Source organism: Aethalodelphis obliquidens, unplaced genomic scaffold, assembly GCF_003676395.1.
Source record: "Aethalodelphis obliquidens isolate GAN/ISIS:26980383/991018 unplaced genomic scaffold, ASM367639v1 scaffold53, whole genome shotgun sequence".
NCBI classification, from domain to species: Eukaryota; Metazoa; Chordata; class Mammalia; order Artiodactyla; family Delphinidae; genus Aethalodelphis; species Aethalodelphis obliquidens.
Window position 1 is genome coordinate 12,431,116 of NW_020837997.1, and position 19,220 is coordinate 12,450,335.

The 19,220-nt window shown below is 60.6% G+C and overlaps 1 protein-coding gene across 1 annotated transcript; it reads right to left on the bottom strand.

Moving 5' to 3' along the window:
• Nucleotides 1–4,664: 4,664 nt before the first annotated feature.
• On the bottom strand, nucleotides 4,665–17,668 carry CACTIN (cactin, spliceosome C complex subunit). The gene is made up of 10 exons (XM_027085566.1): nucleotides 17,338–17,668; nucleotides 14,515–15,001; nucleotides 11,861–11,956; nucleotides 11,257–11,402; nucleotides 10,317–10,479; nucleotides 10,116–10,230; nucleotides 6,771–6,963; nucleotides 6,137–6,259; nucleotides 5,766–6,046; nucleotides 4,665–5,265 (listed from the first exon to the last, which is right to left on the bottom strand). Exons 1-10 carry the CDS (start codon nucleotides 17,508–17,510, stop codon nucleotides 4,775–4,777), a joined length of 2,268 nt encoding a protein of 755 aa, XP_026941367.1. The 5' UTR covers nucleotides 17,511–17,668; the 3' UTR covers nucleotides 4,665–4,774.
• Nucleotides 17,669–19,220: the final 1,552 nt, after the last annotated feature.

Below are 19,220 nucleotides of genomic sequence, written 5' to 3' on the forward strand. Positions count from 1 at the left end.
AGGGGGCGGGGCGGGGCGGGGGCGGGCCCGGCAGGCCCCGCTCTCCAGGGCGCTAGACCCCGACCCAGGGACCCAGGGCTCAGAGCTGGTGAACCCGGTGGGGTGGGGCCTGGCACACAGTAGGTGCCTCATCAATGTAGGGTCTGTCTGAGGCCCCTGCCCGGGCTGGGGGTAGAGGTGCAGGGACGTTTAGAGGGGAGAGGCGAGCACACTCTCCACCCAGGAGCTTCGTGGGCAGCCTGCTGAGACAGGCTTCTCGAGCAGGTGATCTGGGAGGGCTGTGGGTGGTGGCATTCTAGGGGGAGGGTCCTGTGAGGACACAGGCTGGCATTGGGGCCAGAGGAGGCAAAGCCCCCTGCAGAGCCGCCTGCGGTCCGGGTGGGGAGGTGTGCTTTCCCTCAGCCCCCGCAGTGCAGGGTGGGGAAGGATGCCCAGAGCCCGGCACTGCAGGAGTGATTGAGGATGAGCAGCGGGCTGGAAGCAGGGCTGGGGAATGTCTCCCCAGGAAGGATTGGCTTCCTTGGAAGCCCCCAGACTCACTCAGGGCTGTGGGCCAGGGTCTGATCAGCCCAAAGCCATGAAAGCAGAGGATGACCACCTGGGTACGGCTAGAGCAAAGGCATGGAGGCTGGACCGTGATGCAGGAAAGTGAGAAGCTCCTTAAAGGTCCTTCCTGCCCACAGTCCTTGGGCCTCAGGTGGGTGAAGGGGGTCCACGGGCCTGGGGCTGGCCTTCGAAGATGTGTGGAGGGCAGGGCTTGGGCATGGAGGGGTGGCCTTGGGCCTCCTTGGTGCTCAGTTAAGGCCTGGAGTGAGCCGGGGCTCTCTGGCTTGGCCTTGACCTCACCCCACCCAGTCCTCGGGGGCCTGGGAGGGGCACAGAGTATAGGCTCTGAGTGAGAAAGATGGACTCCTGCCCTGGCCCTGCTCTCCCCTCCATTGGGTCTACCCACTATCCTTCTGGCCTCTGCATCCCTCCAGATGGCACCTCCTCTGTTCCATCCCACTTAACCGTAACTTCTCTTCCTTGACAAGGAATCTCCCCAACTCCTATGCATCTGGCAGAGCCCTGGCTCCGAGGCCTTCTCCTCTGTAAAGCCTAGTTGTTCCAGGCAGTCTTGCCTCCCCCACCCCCTCCTTAAGGGCAACTCTGTGGCAGCCCATGTGGTAGAACAGGTAGACTAAACCTGACCTGCCCTCAAAGATCCCCCAGGCTGGAGAGAGAGAAAGCTGGATACAGACAGTCCCACTCTCCTGCGCTCAGGGCTGGGCCCAAGGAAGTGACAGGGCTTAGGTAGGAGCCCAGGAGGTGAGCCAGGAAGGCATCCTGGGGTGGGGGTAAGGGAGAAGGGACTGAGAACTGGGGCTTTGTGGAATGCGTAGGAGTTCCACAGGTCCAAGAGACGTGGCAGAAATTACACGTGCAAAACTTTGGAGGCAAGACAGAACATGAGGCTTCGGGGAACTGTAAGGAGGGCAGACTTGGTGGGAAGAGGATGTGGGGCTGGGACTTCAGATGGAGTGGTGGGTGAGATGAAAGGGGACTGTTCCGGTCTCACTTCCTCTGGCCTGAGATAAGAAGGACAGTGCTCCTTCTGGGAAGTAGCCAGGGCAGGGGTCAGAGAAGCGCGCTTGACCTGCAATTAGCCTGGGTCTCACCACGACCCTGCAAGGCGGGGGGTAAAAATGCTCATTTTATAGATGGGGAAACAGGCCTGGAGGGCAGATAGGACGCGTCAAAGGCCACGTGTGGGTGGGATCTGAATATGAGTACTGGGCTTCCCCCACCTCCTGGGCTGGTGGCTGGGGGTCTCCTGGCCTCCGTTTCCCACCCCCCCCCGCCCCCCACCCTGCTCATAGGGCACACGGGAGTCGTGGGAGGGGTTGAGATGGCCTGGGGGCTCCAGATGGTGGGAACAGAGACCAGGTTCAGGACGTGCCCCCCCACCCCCACCCCGGCCATGGCTGTGGTTTCCTGTGGGAGCCAGGCAGAGAGCATCTATTCTTAGCTTCACTCACAGCCCAGGGCAGGAAGAGGCTGGGGTGGGGGTTGGGGACAATCTGAGGGACACTGGGTGGATGCTGGGCTGGGGCTGTGTCATGGGGCAGCTGGGTGGGGTGATGTGCCTCCAGTCTGCCTGAGGGGTCTTCCTGACACTCAACTTGTGCCCTGCCCAGCTTACTCCCCTCTATGGCTCCCCAGTGCCCTGGGAAAGAGTACAGCAGGTGGACTTGCATTCGGCCCTGCCCTGGGCGCACCTGTTGCCTTTTCCTCTGCAAGGCAGGCCCCACCCTCCTTCTCTGCCCGGCAGCCCCGTCCTCCCAGGCCCAGAACGGGCATCCCTCCCCTCCTCCAGGGAGCCTTCACTGTCCCTTCTGGGGCCCCCCAGACTCAGTGCCTCCCCTGCCCTACCCTGACTCCTTGCCTGGAGGGCAACTGAGCCCAGCTCTCCTCCCTCTGGACGGGGGGCTCCTGGCTAAACACGTGCCCAGCGAGTCGGGGTCACAGCCACCTTGTTCCCCTGCTCAGAGCCACCACCTCCCCTGGGTAGACTCCCTGCCCGGATTGCAGGAGGGGCGTAAGGAGGAACCAGGATGCTGGGGCTGGGAGGACTCCTCGGGGGGCAGGTGGGGAAACGGGCTCGGAATGGGAGGTTGGAGAAACCCGGGTTCTAACCCTGACTGCTGCTTTCTAGGCTTGAAAACATGTGCCTCTGTGAGCATGTTTCCCCAAATGGACACAAGCACTGTCATGCAGGGCTGGCGTGAGGTCCACAGAACACAGGCTAAAGGCCAGGCTATTGCAGCCACACAGAGCCTGTGCTCTGAGAACAGAACAAGGCCCGACCCATCTGGTGACCAAGCACCCTGCTAGGCGCGAAAGTGCCTCCCGGCTCTGCCCCCGACTCAACCCTGCTCCCTGCTCCCGGGGCCTGTCCCACACTCGATGACAGTGGAGCAGGCCAGGGATTAATTGGTAGCGGCTGCCCAGAGGATTCTAAGATTGCTCTGGCAATCAGCAATTGATTACTAACGTCTGTGGAGGGTTCCAAAGGGGATGGATATGGTCTGTGTTCTGCTCTAAAGGGTAGTCTTCATTCTGGACCAGGCTGGCTGGGTGGGACAGGGTCTGCAGTGGGGATTGGGCGTCCCATGACCAGATGCACTTCCCTGCCGAGGCCCCAAGCCCTGCTGTCTAGAACATGTTTACGGATGTATGAGCATGTGTGGGGTGGGGCAGGGCAGTGGAGGCCAGAGCTGAGCCAGAGGCTCCTGGGACATTGTTAAGTCGGGGTTGGTAGATGACCAGTGGCCTGGGGAGTGTCAGCCTCAGCGCTGGGGACACAGGGGCAGATTACTCTCTGTGGGGGGCTATCGTGGGCCCTGTGAGGTGTGGAACAGCATCCCTGGCCCCCACGCTGCGATGTCAGGATCCCCCCAGATCATGACCAGCACAGATGTCCCCAGACACCAGTGAGCATCGTCCCCTGGCCTAGGTGAGCAGCTGCGCACCTCCTGGAGCGTTCAGAAGTACAGCCTCCTTCTGGGAGCTGAGGCCGGGGGTGGGGGACAAAGCGGGAGGAAGCCCTCAGACTACGAGGGGCTCCCTGAGGAACTGTCACTGACTATCTTTAGGTGTGGTGGTGGTTTTCAAAAGGTCTTCTTGGCTGTTTAGTGCCTTAGTTGTGACAGATGTGCTGTGGTTACGTAAGGCGTTAACAATGGGGACAGCTGAGTGTGGGGTGCGGGAACACTAGACTATCTCTGCAGCATTTCTGAAAACCTAAACTTATTCCAAAATAAAATGTTTATTGAAAAGAAACATGCAATCTCACAAGTAGACCAATTAAATGAAAATAAACAAGATTCCCCCCCACCTAAAAAAATCGTTTTAGAGAAACAGCCTGAAACAGAAACGTTTCCAGATGAAATAGGGTATTTGGGCGAGGCTGTCTGAGGAGCTGGCAGCGGCCCTTCAGGCTTCTGACCACTTGAGGTTGGAAATGTCTCCGTAAGAAAACGCTAAAAGCAATCTGTTTATGGGGTGGGCCCGCCTGGGGCACCGTTGACAGTCTATGACTGGGTGAGTGATCGTACCTGCCAGGCCCTTGACTGCCCGTGTCTGAGACTTGCCAACAAGGAGGGCAGCCCTGTGGTGGCTGGGAAGTGGCTCTAGGAGCGCAGCCTTGAGGGACGCGCAGAGGCCCAGAGGCCCGATGGGGCGCCACAGCCGCACCCTGGGGCTCCTGTGCTCGGCGGCTGTGGAAGGATGTTCCCAGACCTGATGGCGGGTGGTGACGCATCCTCCGTGCCCACCGGGCGGAGGCTGACCCCAGCCAGCACCAGGGGCGAGCTGGGGGACCACAGATGTCCCCGGATGGCCTCTCCGGGAACATGCACTCAAGGGCCTGGAGCCTGGGTCCTGAAGCCGCTGGCCATGTCCAGGGGCTGAGCAACGCCCTGCAAGCCCCCCAGAGCCCCGGTGATGCAGGGCCTGTTTCTTGGGTGGGGCTCAGCGTCAATCCAAGGACTGAGGTCTGGAGACGCCTGCTTGGTTCCCTGGGCTCTGAAAATCCCATCAGCAGCCCCTCCTGTGCGTCAATGCCCCAGGCCCGCCTGGTGGTGGGTCCCCTCAACTCTCTGAGGCAGGCTCCGCAGCGTCCCCTGTTCACACCAGGAAGTGAGGCCCCGCAAGGAGGAGGCCCAGCCAGGGGAGGCTGCTGGCTTCCCACACCCCTGGTCAGTTCGCAGGAGTCCGGGAGGGGGCCCGCCGGTCACCGGCGGTAGCGGTAGCGCTTGAAGTGGAACCAGAGCTGGAAGATGCCGTTGGCGAACTGGCAGCGGAAGCCGTGGCGGTGCGAGTACTCCCACTCGCGGTTGACGATCTTGAAGGCGATGTCCTCGTAGGGCGGCCCGGCGTGGAAGCGGAGCGTGGCGAAATCCTTGTTGTCGGCGCAGGCCTCCAGGAAGTACTCGGGCGTGGAGCGCTTGTCGATGAGGTCGGGGTAGAAGATGTTGAACTTGTAGCCCTGCACGATCTTGGGCGGCGGGTTGTCGAAGTCGTAGTGCGTCTGGTTGTACTTGTTCCACTCGAAGCCCGTGTGCACGCGGTTGAAGAAGCGCGGCTTGCGCGGCCGGTACTTGTCCGCCCACAGGTAGGCCTTGCCCGTCAGCGGCATCTCCACGCTGAACTGCGCCTCGTCCTGGCCCATGCCCTCCTTAGCGCGTCGGAAGAAGATGTCCTCCGCGCTCTCGGTGGCGTCGCCTGCGGGCGGGGCGCGTTAACCGGGACCCCGGCACCGCAGCCTCCCTTTCCCGGTCACATGCCCCGACCCGGGCCCGCCTGCCCGGTGCCCCCCGCCCTCCCGGGTGGGCACCAAACACCACGTGTCCCCTGCCGGGTTGGCCGAAGAGCCTGGTGGTCAGAAGCCCGCAGTGGGACCCCCGGACCGGGGCCTTTCCGAGGCCGTTTCTCCGCTGTTCCGGGACGATGGCTGCCCAGGAAGGCCAAGGCCCGGGCAAGCGGGCAGTATAAGGAGCTCAGAGCAGAGCTGGGCACGGGAAGTAAAGACCACCACCCCTGTGTCCTTGGGACCAGCCAGCCGGTCACGCCCACAACGAACAAACGAGCGAGCGAGCAGGTGAATGAACGGACACTCTCAAGAGAGTAGGCGGCGGAGCGCAAAGCAGGATCGAGAGCGGGTTCACCACCAACGCCCCCTTCACCAAGGGGAGGCTCCGCCCCCTGCTGGCCCCGCCCCGCACCTGTGACCTGGAGCTGCTGCCTGGACAGCTGCAGGCGCTGCAGGTCCTCGTCCGGCTCCAGCACGTGGGCGTCCAGCGGCAGCTCGTGGGCCGTGAGCAGCCGCGGGCTGTACTTGCCGGCGTCGTAGTCGTCCAGGCTCTGTTGGATCAGATCCTCCTCCATGAGCACCGCCTCCCCGTCCGCCTCGCCCTCCGCCGGTGCGGCGGCTTCCGCCTCGGGCTCAGTAGCGCCACCCTCCGAGGGCCCGGGCGGGGTGGGGGCCGGGTCCTCAGTCTCCAGGCTGCGAGAGAGGGCTGGACTGAGCGGGGCGGGCAGTGGGCGGGGCTTCTAGTCCCGCCGCCCGGCAGGGGACGTCCAGACCCAGGCCTACCTGTGGCCCGGAGACTGCGGCTCCTGCTTAAGGATGGGGAACAGGGGCTCGCTCTCCACCCCCTGCTCCTGCTTCAGCTTGTACAGCTTCTGCCGCAGCACGTCCTGGTGCCGCTCGCGGAGCCTGGAACGCAGGCCGGGTGGTCACCCTGACACTCCAAGGGGGAAGGCCCCCCCCAAGGACTTCTCATGACCCCCCCATTTTGCTGCAAGGACCCGGAGTTTGAGGGCAGCAAGTGGCCACGACACAGGCGGACACCGGGAGGGGGCAGGTCCCTGTACTGGGGTGTTCACATGCAGGCGTGACCTAAGGGCCAAGCTGGGCTGGAAAAGGATGGGGGACAGGCGAGGAAGAGGATAAATTTAGAAGTGACTGCACTTAGCGGCAGACAGGGGCCGTGTTTACATGACAGCGCCAAGCACGAGAAGAATTCATACACAGAGGGTATGGGGCCTGTGGAAGGCGGGGGACAGCAGCCTTGAGGGCTTCCTGGGATGTCCGCTGACCCGGGGAAAACAAAGACCAGGTGCTAAGTAGAGGCCGGAAGGAAGGCGGGCAGGCTGCTGGGGGCTGGGCGGGGGCCTTCCAGCTGGGGCCCCAGCTTGTGGCTCCCAGGGAGGCCCCACCAGCTCACCTGGCACGGGCCATGTGGGCACGCAGCTGCTGCAGCAGGCTCTCCCAGTAGCCCATGTCTAGGTTGGGGCCCCCGGCCCGTATCTTGCCCTCGATGCCCTGGAAGATGACCTGCAGCTGGCTGTACGTCTTCCCCTTGAAGACCGACTGCACGTCGGAACTGACCGAGGCGTTGACCCCCTCTCGCCGCTCACCTGCAGTGGGGTGAGGGCTGCTCGGCATGGGGCTGGGCCCAGGTCCTAACCCTCTAGACTGAGAGGCCCCTGAGGGTGAGGCCAATGCTGCCTGACCCCAGCTCTCCCTCACAATGGCTGGCTTCCTTGTTTGTGGCTCATCAGACAACACGCTGTGCCCTTCCGACCCCTGCCCTGCCCCAAGGCCCCTGCACATGCGGTGGGTGCTTCCCACCAGCAATAAGTTCTTCCACATCGAGTCCGCCTCCTAGATCCCAGCCATCCTCAGTCCTCAGCGAGAGCATCCTTTCTACCGGGAAGCCTTCGTCAACTACCAGACTGCTCCCTTGGCCTGGATGCCTGATTCCCGGCTTTCCAAGGGCAGGGAGCTCCGTACGCAGCTGCTGGGTGAACGTGGGGGCAGGCAACCGGCTCGTGTTCCCTGCTCCAAAGCCGGCTTCTCCAAGCCCAGATGATCAGACAGGGTCAAGAACCCGAGTCCCCTCCAGCCAACCAACCTGGGACCCTGGAATCAGCACCTGGGCTCCCAAGCAGCCCTGGCCTCAGCAGCAGACCCACAGGGCCGGCAGCCCGGCCTCGGTCTGTAGCAGGTGCAGACACATCACGGGACCAAAACCCAATTCGGCGACACCCTTCACACCCGGCCAAGCAGAGCTGCATCCTGCACAGACCTCAAACAGAAGCCAGGCCTCTGCTCGCTCAGACAGACGGAGCCACCGGTGCTAACTTACAACCCAAACAGACAGCCCCAGTGGGCGCCGCTCCCACAGAAGCCCCGGGTGCTGAGCCGCTGCTTAAAGGAAGCCAGGTCCTGGGTTTGGATGCCACCCAAGGGTCCACCAACAGGCCTGGCTGGAGAGTGCCGGCTGAGTGCCCTCTGGGACACCATTTCAGGAGAGGGGGTGGCACCGTTTGGGTGGGGGGAAGGCTTCTCCTCAGAGATGCTCCCTGGGAGGACCCACAGGGATTGTAAGGGGACCCACTTCCTACTGCACGCTCTATTGTACAGTTAGGATTTCCCAGCTGCAAAGAGAAGAAAAGGGGGGGGGGGGGGAAAGAAAGAAAAGGGGAAAAGCGAAAGGAAAGGGAAGGGCCAACTTAATTTAAAATGAAGGCCGCCTCTGAGGGGCTCCAGGAGTGGTGAAGACAAGAAGTTCCCCCTCTTCTCTCAGAAGTCAGGCCAAAAGAAGACAAACACAAACACTCTCTTTGAGGACACCTGGGACCCTGACCGTAACACGCGAGAAGGGAAAGGGGACAGAGGGGTGACTGACGTGGCAGGGAGGGGGAGAGGGAAGGGAAGTGCCACAGGAGGGACCGTGGGCAAGGCATGCGGGGAGCCCTGGAAACGGAAGGGACCCAGCACAACGTCCCCCTGCCCCGCGGCCACCAGCCAAGGGGAGAGAAGACATTTCCTGACACGTGGGACGCCAACAATTTCCTGCCTCTCTCTACAAGTTACTGGAGGATGCGAGGGCACAAACCACAGGAAAGAGAGATGTGGGGTCCCAGAAAGGGGCTCCTCCTCTGGGGCGAGTGCAGGAAGCTGCAGGAGGGTGGCAGCAGACAACCCACCCGCGGTGGAAGAGGGAGTGGGGAGAAAGGGCCCAGGGATGGGGCAGGGGGCCTGATGGGAGCCTCCCAGGTGTCTGACCCCCTGGGGAAGGTGGGGTCGGTGGTGCAGAATCCCCCACCCACGGTCCTTGCGCTGAGGCGTTGGCATCCTAAGAGCGGGCGCTGTTTTGAATGCTTGACGACCATGTACTCACTCCTCTTCAAGCAATCCTCCCGGAGGTGTTTTCTCAACCCCGTGCGATGCAAGGAACAACCAAGCTCTGGGGAGGTCACCGATCGGCCCCAGGTGGCCAAGCTGCTGGGCGGCCCGGGTGTGCACCCAGAGCCACACCTGTAACTGTCATTCTGTCCAAGGGCCCTGCAGCACCCTCCCAACCAGCACCACTGCCACCAAAGCAGATGTTTCTGGACATGCATTTATTTTTCGTCATTGTCGTTGTTGTTTTTGGCCGTGCCACGTGGCTTGCGGGATCTTAGTTCCCCGACCAGGGATTGAACCTGGGCCCTCGGCAGTGAAAACACAGAGTCCTAACCACTGGACTTCCAGGGAATTCCCCTGGACACCCATTTCTGATAGCAAAGAGTCCTTTCCTTTCTCTGGAAATTACTACAAGATGTGCCCCGCTACGGGAGAAATAAAACTCCACTTACAAAGATAAAGGATGCTTCTCCTTTTCCTAAGAGGAAGGAAACCTCCCCGACCACCCCCAACTGAGCAGAGAACAGCACTTACACAGGCTCAGGAAAGGGAGGGCATTCGTCCTCAGCCACCATGGGTGGGCACTGACATGGAGCTGAGAGCTTAGTGACACAGGCTCAAGGCCCCCAGGAGCTAGATGTCATTAAAGCCGGTGGCTTCAGGGGGGCGGGAGGGGTGGGACTGCAGTGGTTGCCAACGAGCTTTTAGAACAGTGCCTCTCAACTGGAGTTGAATCTGCCTCCCGCCAGGGGACACTGGGCCATGTCAGGGGACATCTGTGGTTGTCACGACCAGGGGCTCCTGCCACTGAGTGGGTGGGGCAGGGAGGCTGCTCCACACCCCACAGGGCCCAGGACGGCCCCACAGAGAACGGTCTGGGCCCAAATGTCAGCAGTGTTGGGGGGAGAGACCATGCTTTAGAGCTTGTCTCCCTTGCAATTATGTGCAGGCAATCATGCTGAGGAAAAGAAAAGTTGATTAAAGAAGCACGCCACGCTGCACAGGTTCCCGCCAAGTGCAGTCAGGTCCTGTTCTCAAACGGACAAAGCCTCTGACGAAAACTTGAAACCCAAACAGAAAACCCACAGACGCCGCTCCCGGGAAAGCCCAGCGCTAAGCAGCTGTTTAAAGGAAGCCACTGGTGCTGCTTGGGTGAGCCCACACGCCAGCGGGAGAGCGCCTCGCTCAGGTCCCGCTGCCCCCGCTGCCCAGTGCTGCCCCCTGGTGGCTCGCAGACAGGCCCTGGCAGGGAGACCCCCAGAGAGGAAGCCGAGGCCTCTTCTGTGGAGCCACCCGGCCCAAGCGGCTCCCACCAGACCCAGAGGTGCCTCCCCGAGGGCACAGCCCGGTGTGTCTCCGGTGGCCCGGCCCGCGTTACCTGGCCCCTTGCCCGAGGCCTCCAGCTTGCGAAGCTTGGCGATCTCATCCTCTGTGATGATGGTCATGTCCCGCCAGAAGTCCGCGTTCTTGCCCTGCTCGAGCTCCATGTACACCTGGAGGCGGAGGTGCAGACGGTGGGTGAAGGCACGCCCGGGGCTGGGGTGGCAGCAGCAGTGCCAGGAGCACAGCAGGGCCATACCTGGATGTCCTCCAGCAGGTCTTCCATGTCGGCCACCGTAAGGCCGTTGAGGAAGGTGTAGGGCTCGTGCATCTCCACAGCCAGGTCGTCGTCCTCAGCGCTGATGTACTTGGCCAGGAGGTCGATGGGCTTGGCCCGCCCGTCCCGGATGCGGATCTTGGAGCTGCCGGGGAGCGGGGGGCAGTGTCAAAGCCGGGGTTGTGTCCACCCTCCTAAAGACCTCGCCCGCAGGGGTTGACCGGAGCCAGGGGAGGAGCCCGGCCTGCTGTGGGTGGTGGTCAGGGAAGGCTTCCTGGAAGAGGAGGCGTCAGGCAGAGGAGCAAGACAGGTCAGCTGGAAGGCACAGGCCCTGAAAGGGGCAGAGACGGGAGCAAGGGATCTGAAGAGCAGCGGGTGGGCGGGGACACAGGGTCAGAGAGGCCCACCCGGGGTGAGCGATCTGGAGCCTCAGTGCTGTGTGTGGGAAAACGCATCAGAGGCTGACCCTGGTCCGACCCCAGGGAGCCCTGGGACCAGGCAGGTCTGAGCCCCTGGGGGCTGGCGCGGCTGGTGAGCAGCAAGGTGAGAAGGGGGCCGGGCCTGGAGCTCACACACCCCGTGTGAGCTCGGGCAACTCTCGACACCCCAGGAGCCTCACTTCTCTTGACTCTAGACGAGGCTGCTGAGTGAACCACCCCGTGGCCTGGGGATGGCGGGGCACCCGGCACCCTCTGCTCAGCAGCACATTCGTGTGACCCCTTGGCACCCGGCCCCTGGGGAGACAGGCGCGATGAAGGAAGCGACGGAAAGCAGTGCGCGAAAGAGGGTCAGGAGGGACCCCGAGGAGGAGGAGGTGGAAAGCCGAGGTCCCAGGGGCAACACGGGGGAGTGGCGAGGCGCGCTCCCTGCACCCGGGGGCGGGGGCGGGCGGAGGGCTACGGGCAGAGGGTGGCGCACACACCGCAGCTTCGCCTGCTGCAGGTGGAAGTGGTCCTCCTGCTCCTCCCACGTCTTGAAGTGCTCCGCCTCCTTCTCGCGCTGCAGCAGCTCCAGCTCCTGCTCCCGCATGGCCTTCTCCCGCTCGCGCTCCAGCCGCAGCTGCTTTACCTGCGGGCACACGAGGACATGAGCGGCCAGCATACGATGGGGGTCTTGTGGGTCTGCCTTCATCCTGTCAGGCTGGGGGGCTCCCTAGGGGCGGGTGGGACCACACCCATGGCCCGGCCCCGGACACAGGAATCGGTCCGGGGACGCCTGAAACGCTGGACACACCCTGCGGCAGAAGGAGCCCTCCTTTTGCTAGAGACACAGCAGCCTTCAGCAGCCAGGGCCACTTTGGCCACCCAGCAGGGAACGTCTTAGAATAAATCCCAGAGGCCAGCAGAGCCGAGCTGGAGGGAAACAGCTCTCTGGAGTCACTGCCCGAGCCCCTGGATCCAGCCGTGCCTGAAGCCAATGTCCCCTGGACTCTCCACGTAAGCCAATCAGGTCCCCCTTGACGTAAGCCAGGGTGAGCCAGCCTGGGAGCCCTCAGGAGGGAAGGAGGGTGGCCCGGGGCGCCCCACCTTCTGCAGCTCCAGCCGGTTGTCCTCCTGGATCCTCTTGTTCCGCTCCTTCAGCTCCTTCTCCTCCAGGTGGCTGATCCCCTTCTTCTCCAGGGCCTGGAAGGGCCAACGACACGCCCGCTGAGCAGCGATGCCCCCTCCTGCCGCCCACCCCAGGACCCCCTGCTGCTCTACGAGGCGGGCATCCACCAGACCGAAGCACCCGCTCTGCCGATGAGGAGCACGAGGCTGAGGGAGAAGTGACCTGCCCGCGGCCACACCCCGACTTCCAGCGGAAGACGCGGCCCCCCGTTCGCCTGCAGAATCGGTTCAGTACACTCCAGCATCGTGGGGCGCCCTCTGCCCCGAGCCGTGTGCTGAGACACAGGGAGAGGCAGCCCCGCCCCTGCAGAACACGACCATGTCACACACGGGACAGTCTTACTTGGGGCTGCTGACTCTTGTTTTACACGCAAGCCTGGCTGCACCAGCTGGGTGGTGTCCGGCTCTCAGCAGCTCAGACCCCCAGCAGCCACGCGGAGGGGCAGAACCAGCGGCTGAGCGAGAGGGGGACTCTGAAAGCACACTCGCCGGGGTCCTGGCTCACGGACCCCTCGGGGCACCCCGAGCACGGAGAGCGGCTCCTCCCTGTCTGTGCCCTCACCTGATGGAGGGGCCCGGGCACAGGCTCCCGGAGACTCCCCGCCCCTCCCAAGTCATCTCACAACTGTTGTGGGTGGCACGTGCCAAGACCCGTGCCTCCTGTCACCTCCGCCGGCTCCGAGGGTCGTTCCAGGAGCCCCTGTGCACAGAAAAGCGTGCCCCCAGGGTGACACGGCGTGGCCCGGCCCGGGGCCACCGCCACACAGTGACAATGACCGCACTTCGTCTCTACGGCCACACACAACAGCTGCAGAGGGCCTGGACGGGGAGAGCCCGCACTCAGACACTGAGCCCTCGACCAATGCCCAGCCCGGAGAGGCATGTTCGTGGCCAACACCATGCCTGCCCACTCTGCCAGCCCAGCGCCCCGAGGACACCGGGACAAGATGCGTGACACCGCTCACACAGTTGGGCCGTCTAGTACCCTCCCCCGACTACAGAGGCCTCAGAGGCTGGGCCGGGGCTTCTCAGATGCCCCGAGGCCCGCTCACCCATTCGACATTTACTGAGGGCCGACTGCGTGCCAGCGCCTGGGACAGAGCCTGCCCCGTTGAGCTCACAGTCCACAGGAATTACACGCCATAAAGTGGGACATGTGTTTAGATGCCACCTTTGCAACGAGACCTCTCTGGACCCGTGCGTTTCAACTGCAGCCTCCTCGCCCACCCCCGCCTGCCTTCGTTCCTTCCTCTGCGGACTCAGCTAAATGAGTTATTTACAGCCAGCCTCCCCTGAGACTGATGGCCGCACAAGGACAGGCGTCTCTCTCTGTCGCTCACTGACGCATGTGCAGGGCCCACACGGTACCCAGCACCCGGCAGGCGCATGATTCACGTCTGTTAGTAAAGCACTAGGAAGGGAGAAGCAGTGCCTTGATAATGAGGAAGAAACAGCCATGGGGAGGGCTTGGGAGTGCTCCAGGTAGAGGAATGGTGCGTGCAAAGGCCCTGAGGTGCTGTGAGCTCAGAGTGTATGTAGACAGCGGTAGATACGGTGGCTTCCGCCTGTGTCCACCGGCTCTCACCCTCCCCACAGCTGTGTCGGGTCGAATTTGTCCTCCACATAGGTATGTCCACGTCCCAACCCGGGAATCCGGGAACATGACCTTATTTGGAAACAGGGTCTCTGCGGATGTGATTAGTTGATGTCGTGCCGGACTAGGCTGGGCCTTAGTCCAGTGACTGGTGTCCTTATAAGATGAGGGAACTCTGGACTCAGAGACACAGAGAGGAGAACATCACGTGAGGACACAGACACTGAGGGAAGACAGCCACGTGACGACAGAAGCAGAGACTGGAGTGATGCAGCTACAAGCCAAGGGTGGCGAGCAGCCACCAGAAGCTGGAAGAGGCGAGAAAGGATCCTCCCCAGAACCTCCAGAGGGAACGTGGCTCTGCTGACACCTTGACTTTGTACTTCTGGCCTCCAGAACTGCGAGGGAAATTGTGTTGCTTTACTCCAAGTGCCCAAGGCCCCGGCCGGTGGGTAAGGGATTGGTGTGTAGTTTTGTGGGTTTTTTTAGTCTTTTATTTATCTGTTTTGGCCGCACCGCACAGAATGCGGGATCTTAGTTCCCAGACCAGAGGTCAAACCCACGCCCCCTGCAGTGGAAGCACAGAGTCTTAACCACTGGACCGCAGGAGAAGTCCTGGTGTGTAGTGTTCATCTCAAGGATGAGGTGACAGCTCTGAGGTGAAATCCCACCCTGGGCAAGTGACGCTGAGAAGCTGTCTTGAGGTTAGGCTGGTTCTGTGGGCAGAGTGCCTGAGACTGTACACCGCACGAGACAGCGTGGGAAAAGCTGGCGGAGCCAGTGTGTGCACACGTGTGGGTAAAAATACATTCTCGATGGCCAGGTACGACCTGGGCACGTGTGCTGAGAATGCTAAGCAACGTCTTTGAAAATAAGTTGTAAACAGTTCATGAAGCAAAAAGCGGCAGAAGCACAGGAAGACCTGGCGAGCAACACAAGCAGAAGTAAGGGCTGTGGCCGGTGGCCACCTCGGGCTCACCTTGTTCCAGATGAAGGTGCCCAGCAGGTTGTTGTCCCCGAAGGGGTTGTCGGTGTTGGTGTAGCCCATGTACTCCTCGCCCCAGCCCATCTTCTCGCGCTGCTTCCTCTCCTTGGCCTCCTTCTTGGCCAGCCGCCGCGCCCGCTTCTCCTCGGGCGTCTCGAAGGCCTTCATCAACTCCTCCTGCTGCTTCCGCTCCTCGCGCAGGCGCAGCCGCTCCTGCAGGCTCTGCCGCTGGCTCAGGACCGCCGCCGCCGCCCGGGGGCTCTGGGAGTGGCCCGGGGACGCGGAGCTGGATGCGGAGGAGCTGGGGGACCAGCAGTGTGGCCGCTGCTGCCACTGGCGGGCCCATCGGCCCCGCTGCCGCTGCCGCTCGTCACCCGAGTCGGACTGAGAGGAGCGGTCCTGGGAGCGCCGGTGGGCTGGCGGGGGGCTCCGGCTCTGCCTGCCTCGCCGCTGCTGCCACTGCTTCTCATCCGAATCCAACCTGCGGAGGGAACCCGTGAAGCTCTGCTCGCTGCCTGCTGGCCAGCCATCCATCCCACCGCCCTTTACTGGGTGCCTGCTGGGTGCCAGGAGCTGTTCTAGGTTCTGGGGACACGGCAGTGACCAAAAAACATTGATGGCCCCTGCCTGCACATCAACAAACACACAGTGTGACACTAGATGGTACCATAAGCTACCAAGATAGTGATGCAGCACTGGGTGTGGAGAGGTCAGAGAGGATCTCTCTGAGGAAGTAACGCTGGAGGAAGTAGGGGAGGGAGCTAGGCAGACATCTGGAGAAACAGTGATCCAGGGAGAGGGCACAGCAAGAGCAAAGGCCCTGGGGCAGGAATTTACTTGGCTTATTCAAGAAGCAGCAGGCAGGCCTGTGTGTCTGGAGCAGAGTGAGTGAGGGGGAGAGAGGGAGGAGGGGAAGACAGGGAGGCAGGCTTGGGGCCAGATGGTGCAGGAGCTACAAGCGCTGTCCAAGGTGTCCAGGGAGGGCTTACAGGAGAAGATGGTGTTTATCTGGTCCTATAGGACGGGCAGTAGTGAACTGGAGTAAGACTGTAGGGACTACAGAGCCTTGGAAGGGCACTGCGAGCAGGGAAGGCAACATATGAATCCTGGGGATAGATTCTTTAATGTTGGGGGCCTCTGAGCAACTAAATCTGTCTTTAGTTTGCCAAATGCTCCACTTACTAAGTTCACGTCAAAGAATCTACACCATGAAAATCAATTATTTGATTTTCAAGTACGTAAATACAGACTGCAAATCTAATCAAATCTTCATAAATGACATTGACTCTAATTACGTTTCTAGGGTGGCTGATTCTTGTGAAAAACTAAAATCTTAGAAACCCCTAGCTGATAATAACAAGATTTACAACTACATGTGAACCAATGCTAAAACATCAAGGCCAGGAGCTGAACCCAGAGTTAGCAAACTTTTTCTGTTAAGAGCCAGAGCGTCTATGGCACAACTACTCAACCCTGCAGTCACAGTGCAAAAGCAGCCACGGACAGTACATGAACAAACAGGCATAAATTTGTTCAATAAAATTTTACTTCTGGACACCAAAACCTGAATTTCATATACTGGGTTGGCCAAAAAGTTTGTTTGGGTTTTTCTGTAACATCTTGTGGAAAAACCCGAATGAACTTTTCGGCCAACCCAAATAATTTTCACGTGTCATGAAATACTATTCTTTTGATTTTTTTTTTTCTCCTCACCGTTTAAGCATGTAAAAACTATGCTTGGTCCACAGGCTGTAGTTTGCCAAGCCCTGGTTTAAACCATCTCTTTACTATTCCCTCTGCTTATATCTTCCTGGAATTCCTAGGTGACAATGATCTTATGAGACTCAAAAGGAAAAGCCACCTTCTCAAACCTAGAGGGTGATCAGCTATGTCTGACAACAGTCACTCTGGCTATGGTGTGGAGAACAGGCTGGAGGGATGGGAGACAGCGCACGCCTGGAGAAGTCCCGTGGAGATCCTGAGGGCACAGATGAGGACATCTGGGGGACAGTGGGGCAGGTACTGGCCTGAGTGTCACAGTCAGTTATGGGCTGAGCCAGCACTAGGACGCAGGTCTGAGAGTCAGTCCCTATCACGGTGCTGGTTCCTTTGTGCTGGAGCAGACTCAAGCCAAGTCTGGCCAGGTGCCCCATCTCCAGAGGAAAAGGGCTGCGGGCTGAGGGGCGGCTGAGCACCAAGTCTCAGGAGTCAGTTGAGTCCTGCCACCTGCCATCAACAGTTCTTCCCTCTCACACCCCACCTCCACTGGCAAGTGCTGTCACCTCTACTTCGGAAATCCCTCTCAAATCTCCCCATTTTCCCACTGTACCTCCCCACAGCCTCCCTCTCCTGAAGGCCATCATCATCTGTTGCCTGGACAGCTGCACTATCTTCCTCCTCCCTGGTGTCACTCCTGCCGACACGCTCAGTCCCTTCTCCACGCGAAAACCAGCAGGAGTTCTGCAAAGTAATCCAGACCACATCGCTCCCTGGTTCAAAATCCTCCACAGCTCCCTACTCCCCTCCAAATAACGGTCAAACCCTTCACCACGGTACACAAGACCGCACGATCTGGTCTCCCGCTTCCTCTCCGACCTCATCGACTCCCCTCCGCCTCGCTCACGGCGCCTCCTGCTGTACTTCCAACCACCAGGCGCCCTGCCTGGAACGCCTCTCGCTTTCCTTTCGCTGCCTGGTTAACCCCGACGTGCTCAGACGTCCCCTTCTTCAGGAAGCCCTCCCTGACTAACTCGGGGGTCTCCCAGCTCCCCGAGGGCTGGAGCCGGACCCCCAGCGCGGCTCACACAGCGACCCTACCTGCGCTCCCGGCTCCTCCGCCTGCGCCGCCTCTCGTCGTCCCGGCGACGTCGGTTTCGCCGCCCATGGCTCCCGCTACAACTTCGGCTCCGACTCCGACTCCCACTCCGCCTCCGCTGCCTTCGGCCCCTGCGACCAGCCGACCGCGAGCGAGAGCGTGTATCGCGACCCATCGGCTGGGACGGTGGCGTCGGCGCGGACACAAATATCCGGGACCTGCGCCGGGGGCCTTCCTCGATCGCGGCGCGTGCCTGGCTGCCCCACCCACGCCTGAGCAGGGAGCTAGGAACCCATCTCGCGGCTCATCCTTCGGGGATTCCGACCCTCCCATAACCTCCCCACCGTCCTCAAACGTGGCCTGCGTAGTGAACTCCTGCCGGACTGTTGTCGCTAGGGCTGGGGATTCGTTCTTCAGGCAGTACTGGGGGCAGGCCCAGGTGGGTCCTCGAGCCTTAGGGAGCCAGAGAAGCAGTGGGCGGAGCAAGGACGAACCAGGAACTGTGAGGGGGCGGAGCTTGGGGAGGCGGGACCAAGAAGCAGGTCCAGAGAGGAACTGGAGCCGGAGTGGGCGGGGCCTAGGAGGCGGGATCAAGAGAAGGCGGGGTCTTGGGGCGTAGCCAAGGGAGGCGTGTCCCGGGGGCGAGGTCTCGCGGCCTGTGGAGGTGAGAGTTCAGGCTGCCCAAGGAGGTGAGGGGTGGGAGCTGGGACGGAGACGGAAAAGCCTTAGATGCTGGGCTGACCCTCTGTGAGAATCACCATCATGCTTCACCACCCGCCAATAATACCTATGTGTTTCAGGGGTTAAGGTAAAAAAACAAAACATAACTTGGATAACTCAAGTTCCCCATTAACCCATTTTATAGGGGGGGAAACTGAGGCTCAGAGAGTGAAAGTCACTGTAACACTCCCGCTCTCAATGAGGCAGTGCAGAGCTGGGATTTGAACTTGGTGGTCCAGCTTTGTCCTCTGGGTGCTGGCGAACCGTAAGAGGGCTTTGAGCAGGGAGGGATGAAAGGGGTCGTTAGGTGGGGTCCCTTCAGGGCAGGCAGGCAGGGGCAAGACTGGAGGGGCAAGAATGGAGGCCCGGAGATCTGAAGGACCCCGAAATCCCGAAGTCCTGCCCTGAGCTCTCCCAGCCCACCCCAGAGAATGGCACTTAATACTTTAAATGTTTATCTTATAACACAACTTCCTAACACCACCCTAGATGCTAGCTTTGTATGCTCTGCTTGGTGCCGAGGTGGCGGTGGTGGCGCAAAGGGAACCCTTGATGACTGCCTGTCATGGGATGTGGGTTGTCCTGGTGATTTTCCCGATGCAGATGCATCCTTGAGCTTATCTGGATACTCATCTCTGAATGTAAGGTGAGCACATTCTCGATCGCCTAGTCTTGTGTATAAACAAGCCGAGCCGTCTGCGTCTGGGATTAAAACTGGATTTTCCAAGGGCTTGTTTACAGACAGGATCTTATTTTCAATGCAGTGTTTCTCAAATTGGGAGTCCGGGAGAAATATTTTCCCCTTAAAAGGGGTCCACGCATTACTCAACTTGAGAGACTCTGGCAGAACAAATACAAACTCCGGGGAGTGTTTGTTCCTTCCAGCTGGGTTGCACTGATGTGAGCTTTTAAGTTTATCCGAGCTGAACTGGAACTCACTACTATTAAGGCATTCGGGTCCGTTGTTATTTAATTATTTTGATTCTTACTAAGGTTTCTTTGTGCTCTCCTTCAAAGTCAGTCCTTAAACTCCCCCTCAGACCATCGGAACGCACAGAGAGACAAAGAGGTGGCTAATGCTTATTACCCGATTTATTAGAGAGATCTCTTCCAAGTAAAAAGTGGGGGGGGATGGCGGGGCTGGGGGGTGGGGTCCCGGGGCTGC

What these genes read in the sequence shown, in the direction of transcription:
- CACTIN (XM_027085566.1), bottom strand. Translation starts at nt 17,510, where the DNA reads ATGGGTCGCGATACACGCTCTCGCTCGCGGTCGGCTGGTCGCAGGGGC. An exon ending in CGGAGGAGCCGGGAGCGCAG is followed by an intron (nt 15,002 to 17,337) that starts GTAGGGTCGCTG and finishes TTCCCTCCGCAG; the next exon opens with GTTGGATTCGGATGAGAAGC. An exon ending in GCCCACATGGCCCGTGCCAG is followed by an intron (nt 6,260 to 6,770) that starts GTGAGCTGGTGG and finishes CCTGCGTTCCAG; the next exon opens with GCTCCGCGAGCGGCACCAGG.